Source organism: Argentina anserina, chromosome 2 (assembly GCF_933775445.1).
Source record: "Argentina anserina chromosome 2, drPotAnse1.1, whole genome shotgun sequence".
NCBI lineage: Eukaryota > Viridiplantae > Streptophyta > Magnoliopsida > Rosales > Rosaceae > Argentina > Argentina anserina.
The window spans coordinates 20309405-20322006 of NC_065873.1; the positions used below are offsets into that span (position 1 = coordinate 20309405).

The 12602-nt window shown below is 40.6% G+C and overlaps 4 protein-coding genes across 4 annotated transcripts; 3 read left to right on the forward strand and 1 right to left on the reverse strand.

Moving 5' to 3' along the window:
- The first annotated feature begins 171 nt into the window (after nt 1-171).
- LOC126784839 (COMPASS-like H3K4 histone methylase component WDR5B) lies at nt 172-1578 on the forward strand. Its single transcript, XM_050510352.1, has 2 exons — nt 172-841; nt 1115-1578. Exons 1-2 carry the CDS (start codon nt 179-181, stop codon nt 1421-1423), a joined length of 972 nt encoding a protein of 323 aa, XP_050366309.1. The 5' UTR covers nt 172-178; the 3' UTR covers nt 1424-1578.
- Nucleotides 1579-1728: 150 nt separating this feature from the next.
- Nucleotides 1729-2847, forward strand: LOC126784843 (uncharacterized). The gene is made up of 3 exons (XM_050510356.1): nt 1729-2037; nt 2346-2487; nt 2668-2847. Exons 1-3 carry the CDS (start codon nt 1754-1756, stop codon nt 2761-2763), a joined length of 522 nt encoding a protein of 173 aa, XP_050366313.1. The 5' UTR covers nt 1729-1753; the 3' UTR covers nt 2764-2847.
- A 142-nt stretch (nt 2848-2989) lies between these two features.
- On the reverse strand, nt 2990-4921 carry LOC126784837 (uncharacterized). The gene is made up of 2 exons (XM_050510348.1): nt 4020-4921; nt 2990-3610 (listed from the first exon to the last, which is right to left on the reverse strand). The coding sequence occupies exons 1-2, from the start codon at nt 4851-4853 to the stop codon at nt 3206-3208; spliced, it is 1239 nt and encodes a 412-aa protein (XP_050366305.1). The 5' UTR covers nt 4854-4921; the 3' UTR covers nt 2990-3205.
- Nucleotides 4922-5021: 100 nt separating this feature from the next.
- LOC126784842 (N-terminal acetyltransferase B complex catalytic subunit NAA20) lies at nt 5022-7119 on the forward strand. The gene is made up of 6 exons (XM_050510355.1): nt 5022-5168; nt 5261-5351; nt 5509-5641; nt 5904-5973; nt 6617-6677; nt 6748-7119. The coding sequence occupies exons 1-6, from the start codon at nt 5091-5093 to the stop codon at nt 6837-6839; spliced, it is 525 nt and encodes a 174-aa protein (XP_050366312.1). The 5' UTR covers nt 5022-5090; the 3' UTR covers nt 6840-7119.
- The last annotated feature ends 5483 nt before the right edge of the window (nt 7120-12602 follow it).

The window sequence follows — 12602 nt, forward strand, 5'->3', positions numbered from 1 at the left end:
ACCTTCATTGCAGATAATGTTTAAATGTTGCATGTAAAATGCATTTATGTAAAACTATACTGTAAAAGGTAAAAACGAAAATAGCAAATAAATTTAACAGCTGCTGAGTAAAATTTTCTTTTATTCTATAAATAAAATACACCCAGTTCAAAACAGCCTTCGTTTTTTTTTTAAAACAATGGCGAGCAGTGGCAGCGGACAACAGCTGCCGCCGTTCAACCCTTACCGGCATCTGAAGACCCTCCGCGGCCACGAGAACGCCGTCTCCTGCGTCAAATTCTCCAACGACGGCACCCTCCTCGCCTCCGCGTCCTTAGACAAGACCGTCATCCTCTGGGACGCGCGCACCCTCTCCCTCCTGCGCCGCCTCGTGGGCCACTCCGAGGGCATTTCCGACCTTTCCTGGTCCTCCGACTCCCACTACATCTGCTCCGCCTCCGACGACCGCACCCTCCGCATCTGGGACGCACGCTCCCCCGCCGGCGAGTGCGTCAAGACCCTCCGCGGCCACTCCGACCGCGTCTTCTGCGCCAACTTCAACCCCCAGTCCAACCTCATCGTCTCCGGCTCCTTCGACGAGACCGTCCGGATTTGGGAGGTCAAGACCGGTAAGCCCGTCCACGTCATCAGGGCCCACTCGCTTCCGGTCACCTCCGTGGGGTTCAACCGCGACGGGTCGCTCGTCGTCTCCGCCAGCCACGACGGGTCTTGTAAGATTTGGGACACCAAAAAAGGGGAGAGCCTGAGAACAGTAATTGACGATAAAGCCCCTGCTGTGTCTTTTGCCAAGTTCTCCCCTAACGGAAAATTCGTACTCGTTGCCACTCTTGATAATACCCTGGTGAGTTTTTCTCTTCGAAGTTTTGATCTTTTCAGTCTCTCAGTTTCAAAGTTCTGATCTTCTCAATATTGTTGTGCATTTTTCGGTTTAGCTATTAAGCCAGTTAAAGGGTGTATGCTAAGCAAATTGTTTGGTACATTATGTTCTTGAGAAACCTTGGCAGAGAGTTTAACATGTTCCTCACTCTAATGAATAGGTATTATAGGTAGATAACTGGTTGAATGCATTGGGACATTAAGTTGACGTGTAGTTTTTGTTGTTGTTTGGTTGCAGAAGCTTTGCAACTACTCGACGGGGAAGTTCTTGAAGGTCTATACGGGGCATTTGAACAAACAGTACTGCGTGACATCAACATTTTCTGTGACAAATGGGAAGTTTATTGTTAGTGGTTCCGAGGATCACTGTGTGTACTTGTGGGATCTTCAGGGGAAAACTCCTATTCAGAAATTGGAAGGCCATACGGATACCGTAGTATCTGTTTCCTGTCATCCATTGGAGAACAAGATTGCCTCTGCAGGTCTCCAAAATGATAGGACTGTCCGGGTTTGGGTTCAAGATAATCCCAATTCCGCTCCGAAATGAGAACACTCACTGGATTTTGGGTTTGATATAGGCAATAACATGAAGCTTTCAAATGCTATAGTCAGACAATATTTTATCTGTTGTACTTTGTAACGAGTTATTTTAGAGCTGTAAACATTGACTTTGAATCTAAAGTTCCAAATTTTTTTTTTCCTTCTTTGGAATGTGATTTATTCAAACGTGTATAAACCAAGCTTTGGCTTTGGATTTGTATTAATTTACTGAGATTTTGACATGGGCTCCCAAAAGTGCCCAAACTTGAGTGAAAGCAAGCTAGAAGCCAAGCAGGCAATATATAGCAGGAACAGATATTTAGCTTATAATGACAAAATGGGGACAAACTCTATCTTCTCTACTTCTCTCTATGCTCCTTTGCGAACCCATCTCTCATCTTCAAAAACTCATCTCCGCAACCCCATTTTCTTGCCACACACATCTATAACTTATCCTCAGGCACGAGGATTCCGCAGCAAGAATGTTGTTTACAGTAGCAAGTCAGTTGACCCGAAGGAGTCTCAGTTCTTTGATGAAGATGGAGTTGTGGAAGACATGGATGGCTACATGAACTACCTGTCTCTTGAATATGACTCTGTCTGGGACACTAAACCTTCCTGGTGAGCCCTTCCCTTCATAGGTTTTCCATTCTCAATAGCTCTTTTGGGGTTTTCAAGTTGTAATTGTATCCTTGACATTTTTGTTGCTGTTCTAATTCTGGGTTGAAGCTATGGTTTACTTTCCTCTCTTCCAGATACTTACATTTTGTTAGAATTTCTAGCCCCTGTGTTTGATTAAGTTTCAGGTTATCCATTAAAGTTGTTGCCTGGTTCTTTCATAGTTCGTGACTCAGTTGCTTGACTTGCTACATTGCTTGTAACTTTAGTTTTGCAATTACTAAATTTCAGGTTTCTCATTTTGTGACTAGGTGCCAACCATGGACAATTACACTGACCGGATCGCTAGTCATTGCATTTAGCTGGCTCATTCTGCACTCAGTACTAGCCACAGGCGTCGTAGTCTTCCTAATAGGCTTATGGTGGTACATCTTTCTGTATTCTTACCCAAAGGTGTGAGCATTCTACCACTCTTACTTGTATTGTCTTTCTCATATGCTGCATCCGGTCCAGTAGATCGATAGGACTTATTTTTTAGGTCATTGGTTTAGAATAACAGTTCCACTTGGTTGTCTGCATTGAGCACTCGAGCCAAAGAAGTAAAAGTATATGTCTTTCCGGAGCTTTTTGCAGGCTTATGCAGATATGATTGCTGAGCGGAGGAAGAGGGTGTCCAACGGTGTTGAAGACACCTTTGGTTCGGAGAAACCCGGTGATGATCCTAATTAAAGCACTACCACTGCAGAAACCTCCCTATCTTTCTCTTGACCTTCATTCTTAATCTCAACATCAATGATGTAATGATCTTCCATAGATGAACGCATTTTCGCTTGTATAAAATGTGCCACGCTTGAAGAAAATCGATCTCCAGACACAACTATGTCCAGCTGTTCTAATATGCAGTCTAAATGCATGAATCGTTTAGCAGCAAAACTTTGTATTTGACACTAAAAGGTACGAAAGTTTATCTTTGGAATATTAAGAGATGGTCTTCCCATGAAGAACCCAGCTTTCTTACAGTAAAATCTTACAAGCGGGCCAAACCCTTAGTTTCCAAGAACAAAGGACCTCACAAGTCACAAGATCAAAGCTAAACTCTAAATGGAGAAACATGTGGAATGATATATCTTAGTTTGTTACACAGAATCTCATTACATTGGCTATTTAAAAGCTATGGAGCAGGCATTAACCGAAGCCTTTCCTCAAAGACTTTACTACTGCCAGAGTCGGTCTCCATCTGCAGCAGAGACTGCAAGTCACTTCCATTAGCCAAGCTGTTGAACTCAACAGCTTTTGATGGCATTGTAGGGTAGCGCCGCTGGCAAAAGGTCATCAATCTTTTCACAGACTGCAAGTACTTTCGAGTTGTCTCATCATTCATAATATGCGCCACACTGTTGGTGTAAATCTTCTCGCGAGCAGAACGTTCATGGATACCAACCATAGTAACACCAATTGGCCATGGTGCATTCCCAATAGCCATCTTTATGTACTGGTCCATTGCAGCTAGGTAGTCTCGCTTCATGCAGCAATCAACAACCACCATCAATGCTCGACGAATATCATCTGGAAGAACCTGCAAGTACAAATTCAAATTCAATGATGTCCTCATATTCATAAATCATACACTAGCAATTAAAACCACAACTAACAGGATACTAGCAGGTTCGTGAAGCTGAAAAAGTAACAGATATACTGTGTACAGCGGATCTGGTTTCGGCTACAATCATACCCTGGGATGTCGCTGAGCCTAAAATCGACATTCTTGGATTCTACTCTGAGCATACACATCCTCACCTGAACCCTCACAAAACCCTTCATTGTAGTATCACTTGGGTAAAAAGCACTCCGAGTTTCTTTAACCAGCTTAAATTCGACAATGGCGAGCACCATATCCTAAATTTAATTCCTCTTGAACCACAAAAAACACTTGAACATTATCACCAAAACTAAAATTCAAAATAAGAAGAAGAAGATACTCATACCTTCTTCCTGCAAAACTTGAACAAGGGATGCAAATACCGAGCACACTGATTCAAAGTAGCAATCTTCTTTCCAGCCCTCCTCTCCGCCGCGGTCATCTGCCCCAGCTCCTGCTTCCACTCACTCAGCAGCCTCTTAAAGAACACCAGAATCTTATCTTCATCACACAACTCATCGAAATTCGCCTTCATAAGCTTCATATCCCTCTCCACGTCAGCCCCACTCGACCCTCCATCTCCATCCAGCTCATCATCCCCCACGCCGCCCTCGCCGTCCTCCACCACGCCGTCGACGACCTCCGAGTTCTTCCTCTTCCGGTCACTCACAATCCCCGACTTCTGCCGCTTCCTCAGCTCGGCGATGTCCCGGAGAAAATCGTTCGTCTGCCCCTCCGTCATGTCGGAGTCGACCTCGAACATTCCGGTCTTCAACACGTGCTTCAGCCGGTCCAGCCGCGCCTCGTCGTCCTCGCCGAACAGAGTGATCGGCTGCTTCAGAATCCTCAGGCGCCGGATCACCTCCGGCCGGGGGATGTTGATCATGTCGATCTTCTCCTCGTCGGTCAGAGCTCTCGACGGCGCGCCGGAGGCGGCGGTCGCGGCGGCGTTGGGGTTTGGCTTCGATGTCGAAGCGGTCGCGGCGGCGGAGGCGGTGGAGTCGGCGGCGAATTGGCGCTTGGCTTTGGCCTTGGCTTCTAGCTCGCGTCTCTCTTCCTCCCGCTTCTTCTGGATTTGCTTCTTCTCCATCTCGGCGCGGTTGAAATACCGCTTCTTCCCGCCGGTCTCCTCCGCCAGCCTCTGCCGCTTCGCCTCTATCTCTTTCTTCAGATCGTCCATCTCTAGGGTTCCGATGAGTCCTTCTCTCAGTTCAGAACAAGAATTGGGAATTTTATCGGATCCAGATATAGATAAATAGTTTGTGGTTCGGGTTAATTAATTCTGACCCGGTTAAGTCGGGTCAATTTCCACCCGAACCGGGTCTGGACTCGTATATATATGTAAATGCAGAATTTCAAGCTCATTTTTCCAGATTTCAAAAGCTTAAAACGAGAGCGAGAGAGAAGGAGAAGAAGCATGACTACGATTCGGAGATTTTGCTGCAATGATTTGCTTCGTTTCACTTCGGTCAATCTCGACCACCTCACTGAGACTGTGAGTTTCTTCTTCTTCTTTTTGGTTTTCTGGTGTGAAATTTGGGGATTAGGTTTATGGATTAGTGAGATTTGGGAATTGAATGTATGCAGTTCAACATGTCGTTCTATATGACCTATTTGGCGAGATGGCCCGACTACTTTCATGTAGCAGAAGCCCCGGGAAATCGAATCATGGGCTACAGTAAGCACCCGCCCCCATTTCCTTGATCTTTCCTTTGGTTTTTGAAAGCTTTGCTGATAGTTTAACTGTTATAATGATGATGAATGTGGTTTACATCTGTGTATGTGTTTTATTTGGACATGTGTGAAATAGGTGTGTGTTTGTGTTGTAATTGCAGTAATGGGAAAAGTTGAGGGGCAAGGAGAGTCGTGGCACGGTCACGTCACTGCGGTGACTGTTTCTCCCGAGTATAGAAGGCAGCAGCTGGCGAAGAAGCTCATGAACCTACTTGAAGATTTTAGTGATAAGATGTAAGAGGGGCAATGTGTTGATTAATGTACTGTCGATTACGAATTTTTTTTGCAGTAGTCTGTCCTGGTTTTTATTGTGATATTGTTGTTTCTGCTTGGAAATGATCGTTGCGCTCCTACAAAGTCTTAATTGTGACCGCGTTTTTCACTTGTTGGATAAGTTATTTGCGTCTGTGGCAATGCAAGCCCTTGCTGGATTGTTGATGCTTTTAGTGTTTGTCCTCTCTCTTAGTTGTGTTACTAATGGAACCTTCTTTTGCAGTGATAAGGGTTACTTTGTTGATCTTTTTGTGAGAGCATCAAATACTCCAGCCATAAAGATGTATGAGAAGGTGATATATCTGTACCTGCACTTTGATATACTTCCGATTTGTACTTTTATAAGAAAGAAAATAAACTTATGAGGTCTGCTGCCATGATTTTATGAATCCTTTTTACGAACTGAATGTTAGCACATGTCCTGAAGAATAACGGACATCTTCTCCGTGTTCTACAGCTGTTCTTTCGTTTCTGGCATAAGGAGTGTAATAACATGTAGTATTCCTTCACCAGTTATATGATACCATGTAATCTGTCTGAAATGCTGATAATTTCGTGTGTAAAAACCTTTTGCTTTCCATGATTGATTTGTTCGATAACTATAATCTGGGGTATCATTTTAGAGTTGGAAAACTGATAATTTAATCTTGAAATTATCTTTTTCAAGATGGAAAAGAATGTGGCCACTTTTCCGTAAAACAGAAGATTTCAGATTTGGAAAACTGACAAATGAATCCTTAATTTTCTGGCTGGTTAAACCTTTTGAGTTGCATGGTAAAAGAATGCATGGACAAATATGTAATATACAACTTATATGTGCTTAAGCAAAAGGTTTTATACGTAGTAAACTACAGTTGATTAGTATTCAGATATTTGTACAATTCCTTTTGAGATAAGTTGATGCTGACTGTTCATTTTCTTTCTTTTCTCTGCTAGCTTGGTTATATAATCTATAGACGAGTACTACGGTACTATTCAGGGGAGGAAGATGGGTTAGGTGAGTCTTGGACCAAATTACATTGCTGATTGTTTTTTTGGCACCAGTTTTATGTATTTGCATGTTTCAGATATGAGGAAAGCATTATCTCGGGATGTTGAAAAGAAGTCGATCATACCCCTCAAACGGCCAGTTACTCCTGATGAATTAGAGTATGACTAAATATGCTTTTTATGGAATTTCTGCCTAGTAAGTGTGATGATGATGCGTTACCATATGCTTGTGACTTGAATATCTGTAAGCTAGGCACTATAAATTGCTTTTAAGATCAGCCTCATGTAAACCTTATAATCCATGTAGAGGTTCTACAATGTGGAAACACTCTTTAAAGGAAGTTCAGCTTTAGCTGGTCATTTAGAGTCACATTAAGTTGGAGTGTGCTTGTTATCAATTTGAATCTTAAACATAAACTAGTGTTGATTGGATTCATGTGATTACTATTTGTCACCTTGTTATATCCCTGAGAGATATTGCTTGATGAATCGCTTTTCGGAAACCCCACACAGGTCCTTCTGTTAAGCACTTGAACTTTGTTGGGAATTCTGGGTTTTCTTCTATACTGGGGAATAACAATGAGATGAATCAAAGGTTTCTACATCTTTGAAGGATCTTAGTCCAACCAGCTTTGAACTTATGGCACTTTTGCAGCTGCTGGTTAGACAACCGTTCTCCAAAGACGACGAACTTGGGGTTTCTTCAATTTTTCTTGTGGTTTCTGGTGATGCTATACTAAGAGATTAAAATATATTGAAAACTAACTAAAAGCCTTCTGGATAATAATTTTCTTTTGAAATGGAGGTGAATTGAAGTTCTTTAGTTCTTTTGTGGCATGGAAACCGAGTTTATTATACTTGTTCAAGATCATCGAGCGCATCGAGCGCATCAAGCTTCACCAAACTCCTACCAAAGACACCAATCATTCTGCATCAGAATAGATAAGATAAAATACTATATAAAGTATGTCTGAACTTCAGTATACTGAAACTTTTCAAAAAAGATCAATAGTACTTCCTGTGATTTTATCCCAACCAAGTATCCTCAGACCTTAGAACTATCACCACTCTTTTTAGAACCTGAGTATTGGCTGTTCAAAGAAGGAAAGGATGACCCTCAGTTTCAGCGTCCTCTCAAGAACAAGGAGTGTCGATGAAATTTCTAAAATTGTGAAGACGGGCACTGAACCACTCTTCTTTCTTATCACTTAATGGGGTTATGGGGTAGTTTGATTGGGGTGCTGCCTGCACACTGTTTGGTGGACATGTATGCAGTTTACACTACTAGAAACCAGTGAAGACTGAAGAGTGAAAGTGCCTCTGTTCTTTGATCCTGAATCCAAACTGGAGCAAACCATCGGACTCAAAGAAGCGTGATAGCCATTGTTAGGACATTTGATCGTCATTGAGTTAGGACATTCACAAGGAGGAGTAACATTGTGTTACGGAAGTATATACCTCTATTCTATAGTTTGATGCATATACTGATTAATGTTTCTGTGCTATCACTGCTATGTTTGATGCATATAGCCATATACTCATTCATAATGGTTAGTACTGCTGCTGCATTTTGCAAACACTAGCTGTGTTTTTTCTTATAAGTTTTTCATTTGCTGGTTTGCCACAGGAGTATGATTGTCAGAAAAGGAGGGGTCACTCGTTTGATATGTGAATCATCACTTTCTTTGTTTTGTGCCTCTGTTTTGTTAGCTTATCTCCTTTCTTTTATTTATAACTATTCAGTGTCTAAGGTTAATTGAGGATATTTAGACTAAATTTTTGGGCCACAAAGAAACCTCATTACTTATTTACATGAATTCAAACTGTGGTTCAGAAGAACATTAACCACTTAGATAGACAATAGAGGGAAAGAAGAGATGGAAGATGATGATTGAGGAAAGCTATAATTCTACACGCACGTCCAATTGCACCAACTGTCACAGTAGCTAGAATAGTAATATACTACGGTAAAAAAAAATTAAAAACAAAAAACTTTGCTTAATCAAGGATTCCCTGTCCTCCAGAGATTTTTCAAGCACCAATTCCACTCGTTGCTGCATGCCCTGATTCTATTTTTGGGGTTGTCATGTTGGATTTCTTTCTGCAGTTGCCATTATTATTTACCTGAGACAACACTTGTCAAGTATTAGCCAAATCATCAAACTAGCATTGATAAACGCTGTTCCTAATCTTGTTTTTCTGGTTGATAAGAACGAAGGAAAACGAACTGTGTTATCTAGGACGAAAAGCTGCTCATATTCTGGTCCCGGTATCAGCCTGGCTTGTGGGCGGTGGTGGCTGGAGGGAGGTTCAGCGAACTAGGCCTTCGGCGTACCGTGGGCTGGAATTTGATAGTGTGGGGCTACTGGGCTCAATGTTTTGGAGGCTTGTTCTAAGGCCTAGGACAGTATAGAATAGTTTTCTAATTATTACTATGTTCCGATAAGTCGTAGAATATAGGGGTGGATTGGTAGGTATACCAATCACATTTTTCCAATATCATGTACCAACCAACATATAATTGGTATGAAAAATTCACAATTTAAACCAACCAATAACGTTGGTATACCAATTTATTGGTACGGTTGGTACGATTGGTAATGAGTTTCTACCAATATGTTTATGACTCAAAAATTTAAAGGTCAAATCTAAATATGTAATAGCAAATAACAACACAAATACAAAATTTTATACAACTTCAACCAAATTACCAAATACAATGTCATAAATTAAACATGTCAAAGTCCAAAAATTATAAATTTAACAAAAATCTACGGTTGAAATTTGTTTTTAACTAAATCTACGGCTGAAATATTTATGGATATATATAATTTAAGAATATATATATTGTTTAGCAATGAGTTGTTGTAATTGCAATGATAGCCTAGTGGTAATTGACTTCAACTTGTATGGAAGAAGACCAAGTTCAACTCATCATAGATGCATATATTAAGGTTTTTTTTCATAAAACTTATATTTCGGTTGGTATGGTATACCATGGTACACGAAAAATTTGTACCACCTACCAACTATCTTTTGAAGTATGGTACGGTATACTGTACCGTGTACCATGTACCAATTTGGTGGTATACCAATATATTTGGTACGGTTGGTATATGAATTGGTTGGAATGGAATTGTGTACCATTGCCACCCCTAGTAGAATATGTTTTTTTTTCTTTTAAGATTCGATTATCAGTTCTTTAAAGAGTAGTCCTATGCTATATACTAAGTTTGAGTTTCGATTAAAGACCTCTTGTATGCTGCTCGACAACAGCGGATGCGTATGTAATGATTATTTAAGCTTTCGATTATTAATATAAATCATGTGGATTCCATAAATAAAAAAAAGTGAGAGGCCGGCAAGAGTTGAAATTGGACAACCTTCGCTTATCTAGGCCGGCAACGGTTAAATTTACTACCAGCTTCATCTTGGTACCTCTTCCCTGTCCTTTGCCACTTCAGTGGCCATTTCCCCCACTATATTAATTGATTCATCAAAGAAATTGAAAACGCAAATCAAACTCTTTCAGATCTCAGGACTGATTCCCTAGTATAAGCTAAAAATTCGCAGCTAGACATCGAGGTTCGGAAATGACTTGGCCATGTAAACATTGTAACCGATAAGAGTTGGCTTATGGTTGCCAACAACGCCCTAATATTACATTGCCTTGCAACCCTGTCTTTGTACAACAACGAAGTCATCACTCAGCAATATGGAATATTCCATCAGAACTGGTGACCTTACTTTGTCACCGTACTTGAGAAAGGAGTCTCATATGAAATTTCGATCTGGATCCCCCAGAAAGGGAGAGAGGCAGAGAGCTCTCTTCACCCTTCATATGTTTAACTGATATTATTGCTTGGTGTGGCGCCAACCTACCATTTGAGGAAGGTGGTGGGCATCACTTTCACCTCTTAAACCATCAACAAGAAGCAGCGAAGGAGTTGTCTCACGTGGCCCTCGTCGTGGTGATCAAGGTGCTGTTTGCACCCGATTTTGGTAAATCGGCTTATATATTCCTGACCGACAGATAAGGAAAATTTTGGTGTTTTTATTAGTGGTATCTCAATAGAATTTCATTTTTATGGAAATTCTATTAGATATTATGTGTTGGAGAATCAAGTAAAAGAGAAAGAAAATTATAACGGCAATTAATTATAATTGCCGAGATATAGAAGGGGAAAGAAGTTATAAGGTGATTAATTGGCAAGATATTTAAGAGGAAGGAAAGAAAGGCGATTAATTATTTAATTGCCGAAGTTTAATCGTAATGGAATCAAGTAACGGCAATTAATTATAATTGCTGAGATATAGAAAGAGAATGAAGTTATGACAGCGATAATTGCCGAGATATTTAAGAGGAATGAAATAACAGCGATTAATTATTTAATTATCGAGATTTAATCGTAATGAAATCAAATAATGGCGATTAATAATTGTCGAATTAACGTCATTAATTATTAATTTTAATATTTAATCCCCAGAACGAAATTACTCCTTATGGTGCGCCAGAAGAAGGTAATTATGATGTGATTAAGGAATGAAGCAATATGGAGCATATTTTGAATTCGGTCATTAAGACCGAAATTATCATTTAATTAGATATTTCTTTTGCCTTTGTAAATCTTATGTATGTGGCAATATAAATTGGAGGTGATTAGCACAATGTAAAAGATCCCAGACCACACAACCCAAATCAATTCAACACCAAATTCTCTACATTATCAATCTTTTCATTTTTGTTCTAGTTAGAATTTTTATCATTTTCTTTAGTCTCCCTAGCAATTAGATCAGTAGTCTTTTACTTTATTTTTTACACTATATTTCTCGCTCAACATTTGTGAAAACACTGAAAGTCCTTGCAACAAAGGTACGAGAGCCCAACATCCGAGACGGTTCCTTCCTCGACCGACAATCACTTGAAAGAAGTCAGATCTAGCGCAAATCACGTATTAAAACCTCTCTTGGTCGTCCGGCTGCAAGTTGGCATGCCCGTAAACCAGAAGGACGATTGTTTTTGAATCCCTCGGCCGAGGGACTCATCAACAATCGTCCTTCCGGTTTGCAGGCGTGCCAACTCGCAGCCGACGAGGTTTTGATTTATGTGTTTGCACTGGATCTGACTTCTTTCAAGTGACTGTTGGCCGATGAATAAACGCTCTTGGCCGTTGGGTTCGAAAACCTTTGTTCGGACTCCGACCAAATCAATAGCCATGATCTTTGAAGACGTCTACCTATTGATTGAACTCAAACATGCCGGTGATAGGAAAAAGATCGATTGGGTGAAGGTACTCACATATCACCGTGAATATGAAGTTGAAACAGATTCGGTTGTCGGAGCGTTGTGAGGTGATGTGGGTGTGAATGGCAAATCGCATTGATCCAATTCGGATTAGCCGAAGGAGATCAATGGATCGATGGTGTGAATCTAAATTAATAACGTAATCCTAGATGCAAGAAAGTAAAGAGCATGAATCATAAAGACTAATAAAACTAAAACGAGAGTAAATTACCTATGAAATGAAGAAAGATAAGTTGTTTGAAGAGTTGTATATTGATTGGTTTGAGTGGTGTTGGACCCTTTACACTGATTTACAATATGCTATATATACAAGTTGAACCTTAGCTATACATATCCCACAATGGCAACGATAGCCAACTTCCTTTTAGGTCATTTCAAACATGAATGTCATGGCTCAGCTTATTATCAAAATGGATGGACTCTTTAACCGAATCGATAGCTTTCCTTACGTGAACCTTTGACTCGGCTGATTTCCAAAAAGGTTGGACCCTTTAACCGAATCGATAGCTTTCCTTACGTGAACCTTTGACTTGGCTGATTTCTAAAATGGCTGGACCCTTTAACCAAAACAATAACTTTCCTTACGTGAACTTTTGACTCAGCTGATTTCTAAAATGGCTGGACCCT

Excerpts from the sequence above, each read along its gene's own strand:
- LOC126784839 (XM_050510352.1), top strand. The coding sequence starts at position 179 with ATGGCGAGCAGTGGCAGCGGACAACAGCTGCCGCCGTTCAACCCTTAC. Across the intron at positions 842-1,114 it reads CCACTCTTGATAATACCCTG|AAGCTTTGCAACTACTCGAC; the intron begins GTGAGTTTTTCT and ends GTTTGGTTGCAG.
- LOC126784843 (XM_050510356.1), top strand. The coding sequence starts at position 1,754 with ATGGGGACAAACTCTATCTTCTCTACTTCTCTCTATGCTCCTTTGCGA. Across the intron at positions 2,038-2,345 it reads TGGGACACTAAACCTTCCTG|GTGCCAACCATGGACAATTA; the intron begins GTGAGCCCTTCC and ends TTTTGTGACTAG. Across the intron at positions 2,488-2,667 it reads TTCTGTATTCTTACCCAAAG|GCTTATGCAGATATGATTGC; the intron begins GTGTGAGCATTC and ends AGCTTTTTGCAG.
- LOC126784837 (XM_050510348.1), bottom strand. The coding sequence starts at position 4,853 with ATGGACGATCTGAAGAAAGAGATAGAGGCGAAGCGGCAGAGGCTGGCG. Across the intron at positions 3,611-4,019 it reads TCAAGTTTTGCAGGAAGAAG|GTTCTTCCAGATGATATTCG; the intron begins GTATGAGTATCT and ends TTGTACTTGCAG.
- LOC126784842 (XM_050510355.1), top strand. The coding sequence starts at position 5,091 with ATGACTACGATTCGGAGATTTTGCTGCAATGATTTGCTTCGTTTCACT. Across the intron at positions 5,352-5,508 it reads AAATCGAATCATGGGCTACA|TAATGGGAAAAGTTGAGGGG; the intron begins GTAAGCACCCGC and ends TTGTAATTGCAG. Across the intron at positions 5,642-5,903 it reads GAAGATTTTAGTGATAAGAT|TGATAAGGGTTACTTTGTTG; the intron begins GTAAGAGGGGCA and ends CTTCTTTTGCAG.